This window comes from Hemicordylus capensis, chromosome 1 (assembly GCF_027244095.1).
Source record: "Hemicordylus capensis ecotype Gifberg chromosome 1, rHemCap1.1.pri, whole genome shotgun sequence".
Lineage (NCBI taxonomy): Eukaryota > Metazoa > Chordata > Lepidosauria > Squamata > Cordylidae > Hemicordylus > Hemicordylus capensis.
In genome coordinates this window covers 225,233,928-225,252,684 of record NC_069657.1, presented here as the reverse complement: position 1 = coordinate 225,252,684, position 18,757 = coordinate 225,233,928, and the positions used below count along the sequence as shown (strand labels likewise).

Sequence of the window (18,757 nt, the reverse complement as noted above, 5' to 3'; positions counted from 1 at the left end):
TGGATCAGCGCAGGCTGAGCCTGGTTCCAGCCTCCCCGCATGTAGCACTGGAGCGTTGGACCCAGTCTGGAGTTTAGAGGAGCTGCTGGCGCCAGTGGTAAGGTGCTCTCTCGCCACCCCCACTGGCCACTATTATAAGCATTTTAAAGGCAGGGTCCTCTCCACTTTGCTTGGAAAGGGGAATCCTCACCTCACAAAAGGGAACCCTTTATAAGCATACTTTTAAACCGCTGAACCAGTTCGGCATTATTTCCATTCAAACTGGGGTCAGTTCGGTTTGAACTTGGACCAGCACCCCTTTTGGGGGGACTGGTCCAGTCTGAGTTCAAACTCATTAAACCGGCTCGGTTCTATTTGAACGGGTTCAAATAGCACATCCCTATTCTGGAGTGATTTTACCCTCCTGACTTTCCCTTTCAGCTTCCTTTTTATCAGTCTCCCCAATTTTGAGAAGCTTCCTCTTCTGAAGTCCAGTGCATCTGTGTTGGACTTCCTTGGCAGTGTTCCACTCATATATAAGCTGAACTGGATCACACTATGGTCACTGTTCCCCAGTGGTTCTACAACTCTTGAGAGGATAACGTCCAAGATCACCTTCTCTCTGATTGCTTCCGTGACCCACTGATCTAAGGCACAGTCCTTTTGCATGCCAAGAAATCTTGCTTCCCTGTCAATACCCAGAAGTGAATTTGCCCAGTCTGTGTGAAGATAGTTGAAGTCAACCATTATTTCAGTTCTGACTCTCTTTGGCGCCTCTCTGATTTGCTTCTCCAACTCCAGGTCACTCTCAGCATTTTGATCCGGAGGGTGAGAGCACGTCCCTAATTATACATTTCCTTTCAGTGCTCATACTGTCACGCATAATGATTCTGTAGAGGAATCCAGTCCTCCTAGGTCTTCTAGCTTTTTGGATTCTATCCCTTCTCCATCCTCAATCCTTCCCTCTTTGTCTTTTCTGTAGGGTTTGTATTCAAGAATAACAGTTGTCCCACTGGTTCTCACCATTCCACCAGGTTTCTGATATGCCCACTATATCTATGTTTTCATTGCAGCCAGGCACTCCAGCTTGCCCAGCTTGGCTTAGAGGTTTCCAGCATTGGTATATAAACACCTGTACGCAGAGTCTCTTACCTGGTGTTGGCGTGTGCTATCACCCTTACTGTCTTTTGACCTTTTTGACCAGCTGTCATATGTTTCCGTCTGCTCTACTCCTGGCTCTACTCTGTCCCCTTCTGGTTTATCTGAAACATTTGCATCCTCACACCTTAGGGGATTTTGCTTGTCGAACCAGATACTATTCAGGTAACCCCCCAGGCGTCATTTTAAAAGTTGCTCTGCAACCTTTTTTATTTTAAGTTCTAGTCAATCAATATTGCTATAAACAAGTAAAGGGAAGGGTAACATGTTCTAAAAGTTTCAATGTGGGAGATTGGGTATAAGAATACGTGAGCAAGATTGTGAGGCATTGCCAGTTCTGCAGAGGAAACTCCGCACTAACTCTCCAAGGCCTGGTCACCCAGCTAGCTGAAATGACTGTGTTCATCTTGACTGGTGGTGAGCATAATAATAAAGTACTTTAATACTGTTAATTTAATATTTGTGTCTAGACTTTTTTTCTGCGGGTCGACAAGACAAGTAGCTCTGGGGAGCCTAGCTATCAATTCACTGCTCTATTGCGGAGGACAATGGCCATGTCCTGGTTAGGGATGTTCACGGAACCGGTTGGGGGTGGTTTGAAGGCAGGTGTGTGTGCTGCTTTAAGGGCGGTGCACCTACCTCTCCTGCTGCTCTTCCCCTCCCACCACTCTAGTTTTCTAAAGACCTGATGCAGGCGCGTCGGATACTTCTGGATAGTTCCAGTAACCGGGGGCAATGGGACAACAGGGAGGTACACTGCCACCCCGATGGACTTTAGAGAACCAGAGCATCGGCAGCAGAAGAGCGGTGGGAGGGGTAAGTGCACCCTCCCCCGCCCTTAAAGCAGCAACCCCCCCCACCTTTGAACCAGGGAGAACTGGCCGCTGTTCGAACCTGTTCAGAGGCCCATAAAGGTCGTCCGAACTGGTTCCATGCACATCCCTAGTCCTGGTAAAGGGTAGTGAATGTTTCAAAAAGGTAACAAAAATTTATAACAACATCTTCTTCTCTATGAGCCCCATCACCCATTGAGATCATCTGGAGTGGTCCATCTGCAGTTGCTGCCCCAAGACTTTGGAATATGTTCCCTGCTGAAATAAGAGTTTCCCCATCTCTGACCCCAGCTTTTTAAAAGTCTCTAAAGACAAATCTATTCAAGTATTGTGGTTTTAAGTTGTTTTAATCTGTTGTAAACCCCCCAGAGACGTAAGTATGGCCCAGTGTACAAATATTAGCAAACATTTCCTTCTTCTCTCTGCCTTATGAATATGTGGAATTGCCTTCGGGTGAGTCAGACTATTGGTCTGTCTAGCTTAGTATTGTCTACTACACTGAATGGCAGCAGTTCTCCAGGGTTTCAGACCAAGGTTTTTCCCATTCCTACCTGGAGATGTAAGGGATTGAAACTTATTGGACTCTTCTGAACGCAAATTAGGTGCTTTACCAGTGAGCTAAGGCCCCTCCCCTAAGAATGGTTTGCTTTCTTTCCTCTCTTGGGTGCTGCTGTTTCTCCACCCCGTGTCCCCTCTATTTCTGTCATCTCCCCCGCTCCCCCTTCTCTCTCTTTAAAAAGTTCCCCCACATCATGCATTTGCCTGCTGCCTCACATATTATGCCTTGCCTGCTTCACAGCTCTGAACACCGCTGCCCCCTGTGGCAACTATCTTAAATGCACACAGGCCCTTGGGCTTTGTAGCTCTCAGCAGGCCCTACCACCCCAGCTTACTGGAGCAGGAAATATAAAGGGAAATCCTGGATGATGCAGTTTTGCCTCAGTATCAAGGTTTACCTGGTTTGATGTAAGCATCTCCTGCTTACTTGGTGTGACCCTTAGTCTGCTATGACCTGTGCCTGACTCTTAACTCCTGATCCAGCACTGATCTCTGGTGTAGCTCCTGACTTTGGCTCCCACCTTGACCCTCTGATTGGACTGTCATTCCGAGTTGATTCTACTTCCCGCTCCTGGACCACCTCCTCTCCTGCTTTTGCCCCTGGTTCCGCCTTCTGATGGATTCCCTGGCTTAACCTTCATGCATGTACTCGACTCTGGATTACTGTCTTCCTTCACCGCCCCAGCTCATCACCCAGCACCTGGCACTCCCAGTCCTGGTTCCTGGAACTACGTTCTCGGGTATCGCCAGCTCCTGACCTGGCCACCCTGACACATGTTCGTTCTCACTTTATAGCCAGGGATACCCTGCCCCCCCCATTCCATTTCCAAATCTCAGCCGCTCTGTCAAGGACCTGCTCATGATTCTGCAGTGTTCATGTCAGTACAAGTCCTGTGCCCAACTGCATGAATAAGAAATAAAACCACACCTTCACCTCTATAATCCATGTGAATCACTGTAGAGGTTATAGTTCTTTGGATGGATGGAGAATAAATCTGACCCTCCTCTTGATTTATCTCTGACATGCCATAAATGTTTACTACTTGTGTCAGTCCTGACACAGGTTTTGTTTTCTGGCACAAGATAAAGTGGAATGGGAATTTCCAGAGGATGGCACAAGAATAAGCAACATGGAACTAAATTAGATTGTGAATCCTTTGGGAACAGGGAGACATCATATTTATTATTTCTCCATGTAAACCGCTTTTATTTATTTATTTATTTATTTATTTATTTATTTATTTATTTATTATTAAATTTTTATACCGCACAGGGTGGTTTACATTAAAACCTTTGAAAACCTTTGTTGAAAAGCAGTATATAAATATTTATTGTTGTGGTAGCAGATGTCACTTAAGAAAGCACTGGTGCAATTCAAACATCCTAAAATTGGTGTGTGTGTGTGTGTGTGTGTGTGTTTGGGGGGGGGGTTTAGCCATCAGTGCTGAGTGACCTGAATTAACACCTTTGTAATAACACCTCAGCTCATTAGCTGATGTGTGGGCTCTTTAGTATAAACACTGGAGCAGAATGACTCAGCGAGCAGAAAAGATTTTTTTTAAAAACCCCAAACCCTCAAGTCAGAATGTTCTCACTAGCCAAGTCTGAGGACAACAAAGGAAGCACCAAGGCCCCCAAACCAGCAAAATGGGCAACAAGTTCTCCAGAAACCACCAAACCTGTATTGGAACTCATCAAATATCTCCAATAATCAAAATGATGTCTACAGACCAGGCAGCTGTTAGCAAACCTCTGGAAAACAAAAAAATCTGAAATATATGAAAAAAATCTCAAGACATTTCTAAAGCTGCTGATGAAACACTCAGATGAGAAACAGGGCAACAGCAATAACTGGCAGATCTCGCCAAGGTCATGAGGGTCTGTGATGGTTCCTGTATCTGCTGCCACCACTTACCTTCATAAGTTGTCTTTTCTATCTATTGCCCTCTATAATGGGGAAATGCTTTAGGCGTGGAGTGTTACCCCAACAGAGAAAGCCCAAATATTTTAAAAATAAAGGGGATTTATTATTTCACAAAGAAAAACAAATGAAACAAAAGTTGATCATTTCCAAGAAACACAGTTCAAAGCACAACCAGTTACGATTTTACTATCTTGCAGTCTGAGTCCCTTTCTGTCAGCTTCTTCCTTGGCAGTTAACTTCCAACTGATTAAACAGCACACATACAACTCCTCCTGTCAGTCTAAAGTACCTGTCGATAGTTGCTATGCTTAACTCACGAATCCTGAGACCAAACAACATATAAACACAAATGATTCTTAAACTAGTCAGTTCTTCACAGGGTCCTACAGATTAAAATTGAATCGGACAATTGCAATCACCAGTCCAATTTGAGAGTGAGAGATGAAGGGGGGAAAGTGGGCGGGGGACACACACATACAAACCTTCCTAATCAAATGGCTCTCCAATATGCTGCCTAGAATAAATGTAGGTGAGAGTGAAAGAGAATGAGCACAGCACGCTGGATGCTAGCTCCTGTTCCCTTGAACCTGGAATGGCCTCGTGACATGAGGTATGAGGCTTGTAAGGTTATCTCTGAAGGAAGTATGCTCCCACAACAACATGAGGCAGCTCACGTACCAAAATTCTTCTTTTCTTAGTTTTCAAGATCTTTGCCCTGAGGCATTCACCAGGAGAAATATGCACCCATAGTCTGCTAAGCTGTGGGAAGAAAGGATTTTCTACCAACGGAAGCTCCCCTTCAAATTCATAATAATCTTCCAGAAACAAATGTGAATAAAAGGGAAACAAAGGTCACATTTAGGTTGGAGACTCCAGAGGATATCTCTGACCTGGAAGATGAACCCTCAATTTCTGCAGCATATTTTGACAAACTGTAAAATTAGTCATGTGAAACAAAGAAGACCAAAAAGCAATGATAATACTGTTCTGATATGGCTCACCTTACCAGATTACTAGATTTTACCCATATCTAGTGTTCCTTAACAAAACCATCCAGAATGAAACCTTTCACATAGAACTGTTCCTTTTGATAAGCTTCTATCAGATAAAAGGCTTCTTCCCTTGGGGTGACATATTCCATTATGAGATCTCTTCCTTTTTGGGATGTATAGGGAATAAAGGCCTTTATCTCAGAGCAGCTCACGTGAGGGGGGGGGGGAATGCTGAATCATCCCTGGCGAGCTTCCTGGCTAGGCTTCTCCTAAAACTAATCAACATTTCTGGTAGAATTAAAATGCTACCGCCACCACCCCTCTTATCGACAGAGCTTGAACCTCCCTGGGCTTGGGGTGGAATCCCAGGGAAAACTCTCTATTTTGCTATTGGAAAAGTACAAAAACCTTCCTCATGTAGGTTTACATGTGATGAGAAAAATGATAGCTGCTGAACGCTTGAGGATGCTTCTGCACCAGAGAAATCCCCTTTCTGCCCCCCACTCTTTTTGAGTTTAAAAACCAACTCAGAGAGTCTTGTAAAAAGAAAAGAACAAAAAAGTTTTATTCAATTACTACAGACTCCTTCCATCTGAGGCTTTTAGATTTTAAATTGTTGTAACTTTTTGTTTTAACTAATGTTTTACTTCCTGTTTTTATTTTGTTGTAAACTGCCCAGAGATGTAAGTTTTGGGTGGTATAAAATATGTTTAAAAAAACAACACTCAAAAATACTTAATAGGTTACAAACATAGGGTGCCTTAGGCTCAGGTTGCATTTAGGCACACTCACAAGTTTAGAGTCTTTTTCAACACCCTAGGTGGATTGAACATAGGCTAGTGTATCTTATTTTAATTATGTTGCAGGCAAACAATAATAGAGCAGTATCAGGAATATGCAAAGCCCACAAAGAAAGAAATATAAGTTTCTAATGCAAAATCTGACTAACAAACTGTTTGCTATGTTGAATCCCCTTTTCCTTGAAAACTCACCCAACATCTAATGAGAATCAAGCTTCCTGCAATGCTTTCTCAAGGATTTGCAGTTATTCCATGAGATAAATCTCCATGCTGGCTTTGACCATGAGGGAGCAAAAGCTCCATGCCCCTCACTAAGCCTTTCCACACCCGCTTCTCTTCAACAAAGACCACCCTACTTGTTCCCAGAATTCCCAGCAACTGCTCTCTAGGTCCCACCCACCTGGTGTACTGATTGGCTGCCCTGGAGTTCACCAGTCTGTCAGTCAGGACAAGGGTTCACTCCCTGTTAACTCTTTAGAGAGAGGAGAAGCTGATCACTACAGGATGGTACAGGCCTTAGTACTTATTACTTGTGTACTCAGGAGGAGATTGTAACCACACGTCTTTGTTAACAGATTTTTTTTTAATAATATGCCTTTTTTCATGTATTGTTGAAGACAAAGCATCACTAGATTCAAGACAGGCCAATGTAGGAGGTATTCTGTAACACTCAGTCAATACATCTGATTTGTCATTTTAACTTCTGGACAAAAGTGCTCTTCTGAACTCAGTTAGAGGTTTCCATGGGTCAAGGGGTTTTTCCAGAAAGTTTACTTCAGTTTACTTCATTCTCTCTTATTATTTAAATTTATCTTCTTCTTTTTTTGCAGCAACAATGTGGGTAATCACAAATGGCAGGTTAACCCTTTCCATTGCTTAATCTTTAAGAGAATGCCATCTCAATTTAGTTTAAGAGAATGCCATATTTGTTATGAACCCTGCCACCTATTAGGATCATCAAGGGAGGTTCTACCAGCTTGTCTGGTGTCAACTCAGAGGCAGGCATTCTGTGTAGTTGCCCCAGAGCTGTGGGATGCACTTCCTGCTGAGCTTAGAGCTGCTCCATGCCTGATGGCTTATTAGGAAACATCTGAAGACCCAAACAATTGGCACATATCTCCAAGTAAACTATGGATGGATAGGATTGGGTGGTCTGTCATTTACATCTAACTAGCCAACTTTACAACAGTGACTGACATCCTGGCTAAGTTACTCAATAGTCTTATTCAGAAGTTACTCAAAAGGACTACTTAATTTCAACAGGACTATCAGAAGTACCTTTGTTCAGATGTCAGTTAGTGTCTTCAGAGCGATGCAGCCCAATTTTTATGCTTGTCTACTGTGTGAGGTAAGATCTACTGAGTTAATATGAGCTCCAAGCATGTCCTGTACATGATCATGAAATCTTTAGACATTCAAAAAGAGAGCTTTGTAAAATTACACATCTGGCCAGGTGGCAATTCGGTTTGCCTCCCAGGTATCAGGCAGGTAGCACTGAGTACAAACAAAACTGCAGGAGGGGAGTCGGCTTAAAGGGTGCAAGTTCACCGTGATGCCAACAGAGGGAGCTAAGCCTACACTCGGGTACTTGATGGGAAGTTATCTCCCCATTTTCTCAGGGGGAAGTCAGTGTCTCTATGGTTCATAAAGACAGAAAAAGACTAGAGTTAGCCACTGTTAAAATTTATGGGTATATTACTACAGCTAGAAACTCAATAATACCAAGGAGCAACTATTATTATTTCTCTGTGTAAACCGCCCTGAGCCATTTTTGGAAGGGCAGTATAGAAATTGAATAAATAAATAAATTTGTGCCATGCAAGAAAGGGTAAGAGTTTCTGACAGATTTCTCTAAAAGCACTGGGAAACAAATGGAGAAACTGAGCATGCTCTCTTCCTCCCAGCATTCAAAATGTTGCCATGCAAGATATAGCTTAAGAGTTTCTGACAGATTTATCTTCAGGGTAAGGGCAGTGGCTACAACCGGCGAGACTGAGCATGCTCCCTTTTTGCCAGTCCTCCACAGCACTTCACATTTGCCTTTTGGTACACTATTGTAGTCATTCCCTTCTTATGTTTCAGAATTATTTCAATGTAAAATAACATACAACATCTGATGCTTTCCTGCAGAATTTGGATCTCCTTTATTCGCTATTTTAAGAAGGTATGAAAATTCTATTGGATTTGCGGGCAAAAAACAGAAAGGAGCTTCCTTTGACCATAGATGCGCAGGAAAGGAGGGAATAACAATTAGCAGGAACTGTGACACCTGTCTAAAAAAAAGCTTTTCCATTCTCGAGCAAAATAGCGTTTTTAAAACATAGAGGTGCCAACGGATAGAGCGACGCAGCGCCACAGCTGATGGCGCCTTCCATAATCCCGGAAGCTGAGGCTGCGTGTTACCCTAAAACGTGTTTTTTCTCCCTCTTCCTTTTCCTGGGTCCTGGTTTTCGTGCAGAATTTGAACGCGCGCCTGACCACCGCTAGCCAAAGCCTCCTTTCAGAGCCTAGTGGAGGAGGAGGAGGATCATCCATCTCCCGCGGGAGTAGTAAGGATCCCCGCCCGTTCGGTATCCTGGCAACAGGGGAGGGGCTATGTAGGAAGGTCGCGAGGGAATCTTAACGGTTAACCAGGGAAGGGGGGGGGAGGAGAAGCGCCTCTGCCCTTGGGCCACGCCCCCCTCCTAGGCTGGCGGCCGCGTCCTGGCACGGAAGCTGTTCCTGAAGGGGTGCTTTTTTTTTACTTCGCCATTAACCTCTCCTCAGGACTGAGTCCCCCTGGATAGGGATGCCGATCTCTGGGGACTCTCGAAATCAGGACTGGACGATTGTGTCAGGACTCCCGCGTGACAGAGCTCGGTGCCAGAACGGCTCCTACGGTCTTCCCTTGCTCTCCTCCGCCTGGAGATGGGAGTGGGCCTTGCATTTCTCCCGGAATGGACGGGGGGCCTTGCAAGACCTACTCCCATCTCCAGGCGGAGGAGAGCAAGACCGTAGGAGCCGTTCTGGCACCGAGCTCTGTCACGCGGGAGCCCTGACACGACCCCTTCAGAGGGCATAACAAGCCCCCCAAAGACCATCAAGTAGTGCGAACCCTGAAAGAGCAATGCAAGAAGGAACTTGGGCGGAGGTCTTGACAGACCTTGGGTGCCCTTGCCAAGCTTCGGGCAAACTTGTTGACCACGCGGGGATACTGCAGGCTGTATGCATGCCCAATACCCCACCTTTGTAGTATAAACTATATGCAGCAGGGTGTCACATTTTATATTAAATTGGAGTCATTGTCCAATGCCTCTCATCTTTCATTATACTGTAATTTGAATTTGAGGTGTGTTGACCACCAGATATCATTAGAAGAGTGCTTTTTCTATGTATTGAAGGCAGAGGATCAATTTCAATTGAGAGTGTTCCAGACTCTGCTAGTGCAACATTATAACAAATGCATGTAAACAAGAAGAACCCTTGGTATCTGCTGGGCTGTTGCCAGAATCAAGTATCATTAAGATGCAAGGGCAGTCTCTCCCCCCACCCCAACCCCTTAAAAAAAATTTAGTCTGGCTTTCAACATCTGAAGTAAAACTGATAGAGTAGTTCTTAGGGTGAATCATTTTACATGTTAGCTACCATTCCGGGGCCAAACATACAAAAATGAAATGTGAAAGAGCGAAGGTAACTTGAGGCAATTCTTTATCATTTGAGTTTAACCTAGACTTCACTCTCTTTCATCCTGTACTTCCACTTGGATAGGCCCAAGAAGATGGCCTTGGTTCCTTATGATGAGACAGCTCTTTGGGGGATGCAGAAGTTACATAAATCTTCATCTACATATTGTTTTGCCAACCACACAATCCAGATCACACAGAATTGGAAGCAGCTGGGTGTAGCAGCTGTAGTGTGGGATGCGGTACGTATATAACATATATTTATTCGTTTGGACCAAATCAAGCTTATATCCTAACTGGCTGCAAAGTGCGGTTGTTGCCTGGGCTTTATGACCCCACCAGAGGCGTAACTAGGGAAAACGGCGCCTGGGGCAAGCACTGAAATGGCGCCCCCCCACATGCCCCCCCTCCACTCCCCCCAACATACTACATTATACTTAAGTTTTTCCTCACAAGCGCCCACCGCTGCCACCAAGCCAGGCCACTGACTGGCTGCCAGGCGCCAGCAAAGCAATGGGGGGGGCGCAGGCAGTGCGGAAGGGACCACTCGTGGGGAAGGGGGCACCGACGCGTTCCCTTGACTGCTGCAGCGCTGCTGCACTGAGCAGGAAACATTTGTATTAACAAAAAAATAAAAATAAAAAAATAAAAAAAATTGGTCATGGCGGCGCCCCCCACGTGACCAGAAAAGATGGCGCCTGGGGCACGTGCCCCCCTGCCCCCCCTATAGTTACGCCTCTGGACCCCACAAGGACCCCCATGAGGAGCTTTGAGGAAGTCAGGCAAGATTCTTTCAACAAAAGCATTGGTGGCCCTTGCTGTCCCCTTAGTCTTAACAAGATGTATTATAGCTAGAGTTGGAAAAAACCAAAACAAAACAAATGCCAAATTTGCATCAGAATTATCTAGTGCTTAACTTTCCCTGCTTGTTTGCATGGATTATTTGAGTAGACTAGCTCTGCATGACTTTGGCCCTCCAGCTGTTTTGGATTACAACTCCCATCATTCTCAGCCACAGTGACCAATAGTGAAATAATGTTTAAATTGGAAAATGCACTAAGCTGTCTTACCAGTAACTGTTATGATCTGATGTAGTTGTCATGTCTTCTTAAGGATAGCTTGATAATTATATACAACTCGCTGACCTGGCGCAGAGCATCTGTGCCCCTAGTTCTCCCTGTCTCTCTTCCCCCATCTTCATTTCTTTCTCCCCCGCCCTTCATCCCCATTCCGTTCTCGCCCCCCAGCCCATTCTCCCTTGGCGGTCAGGCTGCTTCTCCTCACTGGCTGTCTGGCGGCAACCGCTTCCCCTGCGTGGCTGGCCGGTCTGGCGGCAGCCGCTTTCCCTGCACGGTCGACCGGTCTGGCAGCCGCCACTTCCCCTGCTTGGCTGGCCTGGTGGCCTGGCGCGCCGCCTCTCCTCCCGTCCCCGTCACTAATTGGCGGCTCACTCACAAACTCTCACAAGCGCTGCCACGCATGGGATTAGCAACGGGTACATTTAAGAGAATTAAACATATAGATTCTTTTGTGAAATGGTGATGGCCTTGCTTAAACCGTTGTTATTTAGGTTTGAGAGCAGCTGATAAAATTATTTTATTTCTTTTTTTACAAAACCCTGTACTGATGTTCTCTGCATGCTGAATTGTTTGACCATCAAAGCTGTTAATTTTGGAAGAGACTGCAGTACCGTACATTGAGATTAAAATGTTTGCCACATTGATTTCAGTGGCACCTGGTCATGACTAGTTTTCTTTGGATACAACTCTAGGTATTTATTTATTTATTTATTTATTCATGCATGCATGCATTCATTCATTTATTAAATTTATGCCCCTCCCAAACTTACGTCTCTGGGCAGCTAACAACAATTAAAACACATATAAAAGTCAAAACAATTCAACATGTAACACAATTTAACATCTCCCTTGCACTTTGATCTTGAACTTCTGTGTTCTGGCTTTTTCCTTTTCAGTTGACATACTTGTTGCTTTTATGTTGAACTGATGTAATAGTATGCCCCGACTCTAAGCCATTTGCTTGTTACATCTGCAGCCATTCTAAGAATTGAGCTGCTGATGGTTCTAGATCTTTTTTTTTATTTGTAAAGAATATTTCTTGTAGAAGTCATCTTTTTTTTAAAATAGGATAATATAATGTTAAAAGTTTTGTTTTATAACCTGTCCCTTTTTCTAGTACACAAGAAAGGGCTAGGCCCCTATTTCCATCCATTTTGAGAAGAGGAAAGTAGCAGTTTGTATGCATATATATCCTTCACAGCAGAAGCTGTGGTTGTTGATTCTGCTATATTCAGATATTTGTACTACAGTACAAATTCTGGCAGTTTTAAAAAAAAGTTTCTGGACAGTGTTTTGTATTAGGCATTAGTGATGTGCACTTGAGGAGGGAGTACAGTCCTGGGACCTGTCATTGTTTGCATTCCACTTCCTGAGTTGCTTGGGTTTTTTCGTGGTAACACTCAGTGAAAAGTTACAAAGCTTCCTCTGACTGATTTGGACAGAAGTTATGTGCTTTCCCTCTTCTTGGTCATTTTCCTGCTTCACTTACTTTATTATTGGAACACTTTTTAAAAAGTGAATTTGTGTCATTGAACTTGTGAAGTGTCATCTCGACACTTCATTCATGTCTTCTGCTGACTTATTTTAGCAGAAATGTTGAAATGATCCTGTCTTAAGGATACCCTGCATTTGGTTTTGTAAACTATGCAAGCCATTTCAGGATGAATACGGGTCTCCAGATGGCATCTGCAAGAATGAATCCTTTTAAAAGGAAAACCGTATTGGCACACTTGCAGGGTAGATTTGATTTAAATCAAACTGATTTAAATCACGATTTAAATCACTAGCAGGGTGGATAAAAATCAATGATTTTTAAAAAAAAAAATCAAAAAAATCCGATTTAAATAAAAAAAATCCAATTTAAATCAAAAAATCTGATTTAAATCAAAAAAATCTGATTTTTTTGATTTTTTTAAAATCATTGATTTTTATCCACCCTGCTAGTTATTTAAATTGTGATTTAAATCAGTTTGATTTAAATCAAATCCACCCTGCACACTTGCAATTTCCAGAGCAGAAATTATTGTGTTTGAGAAGTCCATGAAGACTAGTGAGGGACAAACACAAAATTAGTGCACAGTGATGGCCTTATATTTATGTTATTTATTTATTTAAAATATTTATACCCCGCCACTCCAGCACACTACTGCTCAGGGCGGCTCACAACAATAAAACAGTATATTGTAAAACAATAAATACAATAAAATAAATACAATAAATACAATAAAATAAATAAATACAATAAAAGTAATTAAATTAACCAAATTAAATAAACAAGATAAGTCAGGTTAAAAGCCACAATCAGTATTAAATTTCAAATTAAAAGTTATTTTAAAAGCTAAAAATTGAGAATTATAAAAACTAAAAATTAAAGAACTATAATTATGTCATAGTTAATAATCATCTTAGGCTGCAATCCTGAATGCACTTTCTAGGGAGCAAGCCCCTTTAAATACAGTGTGACTTACTTCAGAGTAAACATGCATAGGAGTGTGCTGTTAGATAATTTATTTTCTTTGACCATAATAAAAATTGTTAAAATACAGATTGAAACTATTCACAGAATTTTAAAAAGTCAGATTTCCAGGCATTAACAATGGTCTAATAAAATTGTTTTATTACTAATATGCTTCCAAAATTTTGCATGTACTTTAACTTTAACTAAGCTATCTAATAAACTAATCATTTTACTTAGAAATGCCTAATATTCAATTTTTGTTTTGTAAAACCTTCAAAAGAAACCTCTCTCAGTACTCTGGCTTGATGCAGATGATTCAACAAACCTTTGTGAATGAATGAGGAAGAAACAGCTGACTTACTGAGGAAAATTACTCAAAATATTCCCATTGACATTAAATTGATTGGGATTGCTTTGAGTAATTTTCTTTAGCAGGTCAGCTGATGAGTCTGCACACTGTCTCCTTGCTTCTCCTCTTTCCTTTCCCCATTATGCACCTGGCTAAATAGCTTCCTGGTTTGTTAAACCACAGTTTCCCAGAGAACCTGTGATTCAAGCAGTCCTTATAAATAAGGAACACAAATCATGTATGGGCTTGTTTCTCATTCGTTGCTTATTCATACTCACATAGGTTGTTCATCTAAATAAACAAAAGAGGCATCTGAGATGGTTGTTTCTTTACTCAGGCCAATGTGTTTTGGATAAATGCTTTTTTCAAGGGTACTAGAACACAAATCAAAACCATTAAAATAAGAGAAAACTATACACATCCTTGTTCTTTAACATGTAAAGGTAAAGTGTGCCGTTCAGTCGGTGTCGAATAAAAAGCAGTGTTGGTAGTCTGCTGGATTGTGGATTAATTTGAGCTAGATACTAACATTTTGCAATTGAATAATCTTTTGGGGAAGGAACAACCTAGTTGCTACTCTTAAACAAAACAAACCCCAAACCCCTGAAGGTATCCATTTAGGAACAGTCAAAATAGATCTGTCACACGTCCTGGTCAGAATGCATCTTAATGGAGTCTTACTGCTGTCCTTAACTTTCTTGCTAGCTTCCCACTTGAACATGTGAGAAATGCTGTCTGGTGACACTTAAACGAGCATTTATGTAACTGGATTTCCTCCCCTACTGGTCCAGGCTGTTGTCTTGTGCAGTTTCTTGGAGATGGGAGGTATTGATCTACAAGGACGCTTGGTGATTGAGTTAGGAGCTGGAACAGGTTTACTTGGAATAGTTGCTGCATTACTTGGTAAGTTTCTTTTTATGGAAACTGATGCTAATGTGGCCAGTTAAGCTGTTCATTTCACTCTATGATAGCAGTTCAGAGCTGCTTTGTTTTTCTTGGGTGGTATTCACTGCAGAGCATTGCTCACTTTTATTACTTACTAAATGGCGGAGGAGAGATATTACAGGTGCTTACTTTCCAGCCTTCCCAATACCATTTCGTTTTCACTATATTGAGTTACTATTCAGTAATTATGTTCCAAGAAGTAAAGTGTTAAATTTATAGCCATGAGCTTAATTTAATCTTTAGCCATTTTATGATGGTTTTCCATGCACAGATCTCAGATTACCTCATAAGGGGTGCAGTCCGGCCTACCTCCACCCAAAGCTGAGTTAAACATTTCTCCGACTTTTGGGGATGGGAAAACTGAGGCATGCAGAAGATGGCTGGATTACTTTTTGACTAAGCTTGCAATTTGTGGATGATAGTGACTCTGCAATTGATCAGTCAATTGGGCATGTCACAGTTTATGGGCTTCTTTCCTGATATATTGAATGTTCTGTTTCTCTTAATGTTTAAGTGGAAATCTTAGTATAGATAGAAAGACAGAAGCCTATTGGGGCCTTATCTTTTCCTGAACATTAGAATTTTTATTTTTATTTTGCTCTGGATAGCTTGGTTGAATGACATGACTTGGCAGAGACTATAAATAAATAAATAGATAGATAGATAGATAGATAGATAGATAGGATTTACAAATGGATTGAGACTGAAATGCATTCTGGGTTTTCCTGTAGTTTTTGTAAATGTTTGGTTGAGAAATAAGCGTTGTGCTGTGTCAGTGCACTGGACACTAATAACTTGCTCTTCTGATGCATTAGGTGCTCATGTTACAATCACAGACAGAAAAGCAGCCTTGGAATTACTTGAGTTGAATGTCCAAGCTAATTTACCTGCTGATCTCCAGCCTAGAGCAACCGTCAAGGAACTGACTTGGGGACAAGGTTTAGCAAGCTTCTCTGCAGGAGGATATGACTTTATTTTGGGTGCAGACATAGTTTATTTGGAAGAAACGTTTGCAGATCTTCTTCTAACGCTGGATCATCTCTGCTCTGACCATACTGTGATCCTGTTATCATGCCGCCTCCGCTACGAGAGGGACCAGAACTTCCTGAAGATGCTGAAAGAACATTTTTCTGTGCATGAGGTGCACTATGATCCTAGTAATGATGTGCATATATTCAAAGCACAGAGGAATGACTTGAAGGAAGACTTGTGACTTACTTGTTTGGCAAACTCTTTTCTCTCCCCCACAATATGTACTTGGACCAAAGAACATAATTGAAGCCTACTGATTTGTATCATTCTGACCAAATTATAAATCACCCAATTAATTATGAATTGCCCATTGTAGGCAAGAATGGGGCTAAAACTGCAGCTGAGGAAGCCTGTTCACCCCATTGTGTTTTCCACACTGTGTCTGCGGTTGTTACATGTTAGCCTGATCATTTGATGCTTTGATCACCTTTATGAGGTTTTCCACAAAAAAGCCCAGTTCATCAAATGAAGAAGTATAGTTGAAAACAGGATGAAAATTTGTGTGTGATATTACCAAAGGTTAGGGTAACTGGGTAAATAGGTTAACTGGGCATTGGAGTTGGTCCTTTGCTTCTATTTCAGCTGGCAATCTTCAGATAAGCACTGATCTAATTTTCTCAGCACTCTACAGGTGATGACCAAAGGATACTTTCTAGTGCAAGTGGAAGGGACTACTGGGGGTAAGCTCCTTAGAAAGAGATTCCTTAGGTTTGGGGAGACTAATGGCAAGAAGTAATTTAGAAAGTTTTCTTGGATGAGAAACAAGGGAGATGGAATAGTTGATTCTATTTTAATGTTTTTTAGGAATTTTTCCCCCTTTGTGTAATTCAATTGAGTCTTCAGTATAAAAAACTTCTTAGTAATTTGCCCAGTCCTTGGAAGTAGGGTGGGCTGAAAATAAACAACAAACTTTTAATTAAGTGTATGTGTCCCAAACTATTTTTAGGTACTTACATGAGTATCTCTTCATGCACATGTGGATACCTGTGAACCTTGGATATTAATAATGAGAATACATGGAATTTTTTGCTAAAAGAGCTGAGTCTATGAAAAGAAATCCCAGACACCTATTGAGAAATATATTGTGAAAAGGAGGGAAATCGACATAAAACTACTCAGTTTGTCTTGCATACTGTGTTTGGAGCCTTCTGAAAATTTTGCTTCAGTTTCTTTTGTCAGGATCATTATAGAGGCAGGCAAATTGGGACTGGGGCCTATGGTGAGTGAACTACTGCCTGTTTTACACATGACATGGCATCAAATTTGAATTTCCCACTAAGTGTATACTGGTTGGGGAACTGTGGCCAATCCAATCCAAGCTCTTTGGCATGTGCACCTGTATAATGCACATATTTGCAAGCATGTGTTAATCGGATATTAATATATTTATTATCTTATTTTATTTATCAAATTTGTACACCGCCCCAAACTTTCGTCTCTGGGCATTAACAATAGCATCAAACAAGTTAAAAACATATACAAAAAACTTAAAACAATTTAACAATTTAAAAATAAACCAGAGATTAAAACCTAAAAAAATTAGGAAGCTGAGAAAGCTTGGGAGAAAAGATGAGTTTTCAGGTGTTTTTTGAAAATTGACAGAGATGGGGAGGATCGTATCTCAGCAGGGAGTGCATTCCACAATCTCAGGGCAGCGACCAAGAAGGCCCATCTCTGTGTAGCCACCAAACAAGTTGGTGGTAACTGGAGACGGACCTCTTCAGATTTAAGTGTACAGTGACAGTTTTATAGGTATACACTGAAGCAGTGCCTCTTTCCCTGGGATTGTCATCTTCTTTGAAGGCACTCTTGGAATGCTTTTGGGTAGTTGGTACATCCTCTGTATCTGGTTCACCTAAAGTATCTTAAGCAAAATGTTACTGCTTGCATGTTATGTGGCAAGGGCCAGATTCTGCCGGGAACAGTTCTTTTTACTAATGTATTCTAACTATGCAACTTGATCAGTACTGGCCAGGGCCAGCAGATCAGGAAGCAAATTGAAATATGGATAGAAAGACTGCAGAGAGTGCACTCAAAGCATTCCCATCTTGGAAAGAGATGGTCTGGTTACAGTTATCCAAGATTATTTTAGTGCATTGTACATGGGGCTTTGAAAAGCATTTGAAAACTTAAACAGATTGCTAGCTGGAACTGAGCATTGTGAACAGATGACACAGTGCTAGAAGTTCTTCACTAGCTCCCAGTCTGTTTTCAGCAAAAGTGCTGGTTTTAACTTTTGAGTCCCAAGATAGCCTCAACCTTGGGTACGTAAGAAACTGCTTTCTTTGTGAACCTACCTGCCTGCCAATCTCTGTTGGAGGTTGTCTTCTCCTGAGGTCAAAGGGTGTATGTTGTCTAGGGAGTGGGGAGTTTTCTGTGGAGGCTCCCAAATTATGGAACTCTTCCTAAACATGACACCAAGTGTGTGATCTTGTAGGTTCCAAGTAAATGCTTTCCTTTTGTGCCTTGAATGACACTTGTGGTTCTTTTTAATGACTTCACCTTGTGTTTTACTATTATTTTGACAGTCTATTTCTATAGATTTTTTAATATTTGTTTTATTACTTGTAAGTCACCTTGACACTGTTCACAGTGAAAGGCAGAATAGAAATCCAATAAAGATGAGAACTGTCATCTTTGAGTTTGCATGGTCCAACAATGATTGTAAGTTCTTTGGGGACAGGGAACTATCTTATTCTTTTCTGTGTAAACAGCTCTGAGAACTTAAGTTGAAAAGTGGTGTGTGTGTGTGTGTGTGTGTGTGTTTATTTATTTATTTATTTCAATAATAATGAATCATGGCACATGACAAGCTATAAAACAACAAAAGATGACAGTCAGGTTTACTTTGTAGAGTGACTAGATTATAAAGTAATCCTAGAAGGTACCTGCTATCACTTGCTTACTGTCTTTTCTCTCTCTTCCTGATAAAAGGGAACATATGGTCAGTGTCATAACTATGAGAAAACAGCAGCTACCATTGTGACA

General features: G+C 41.7%; 1 protein-coding gene across 4 annotated transcripts; it reads left to right on the top strand.

Annotated features, from left to right (window-relative positions):
- Positions 1-8,599: 8,599 nt before the first annotated feature.
- METTL21A (methyltransferase 21A, HSPA lysine) lies at positions 8,600-18,410 on the top strand. Of its 4 annotated transcripts, none has more exons than XM_053286601.1 (4): positions 8,600-8,814; positions 9,992-10,148; positions 14,584-14,695; positions 15,553-18,410. In XM_053286601.1, the coding sequence occupies exons 2-4, from the start codon at positions 10,002-10,004 to the stop codon at positions 15,948-15,950; spliced, it is 657 nt and encodes a 218-aa protein (XP_053142576.1). In that variant the 5' UTR covers positions 8,600-8,814; positions 9,992-10,001; the 3' UTR covers positions 15,951-18,410. The 4 variants fall into 4 exon arrangements, with proteins under 4 accessions (XP_053142576.1, XP_053142573.1, XP_053142574.1 ...); XM_053286598.1 differs by having other exon boundaries at positions 8,604-8,793; XM_053286599.1 differs by lacking the exon at positions 8,600-8,814 and adding an exon at positions 8,825-8,973.
- The last annotated feature ends 347 nt before the right edge of the window (positions 18,411-18,757 follow it).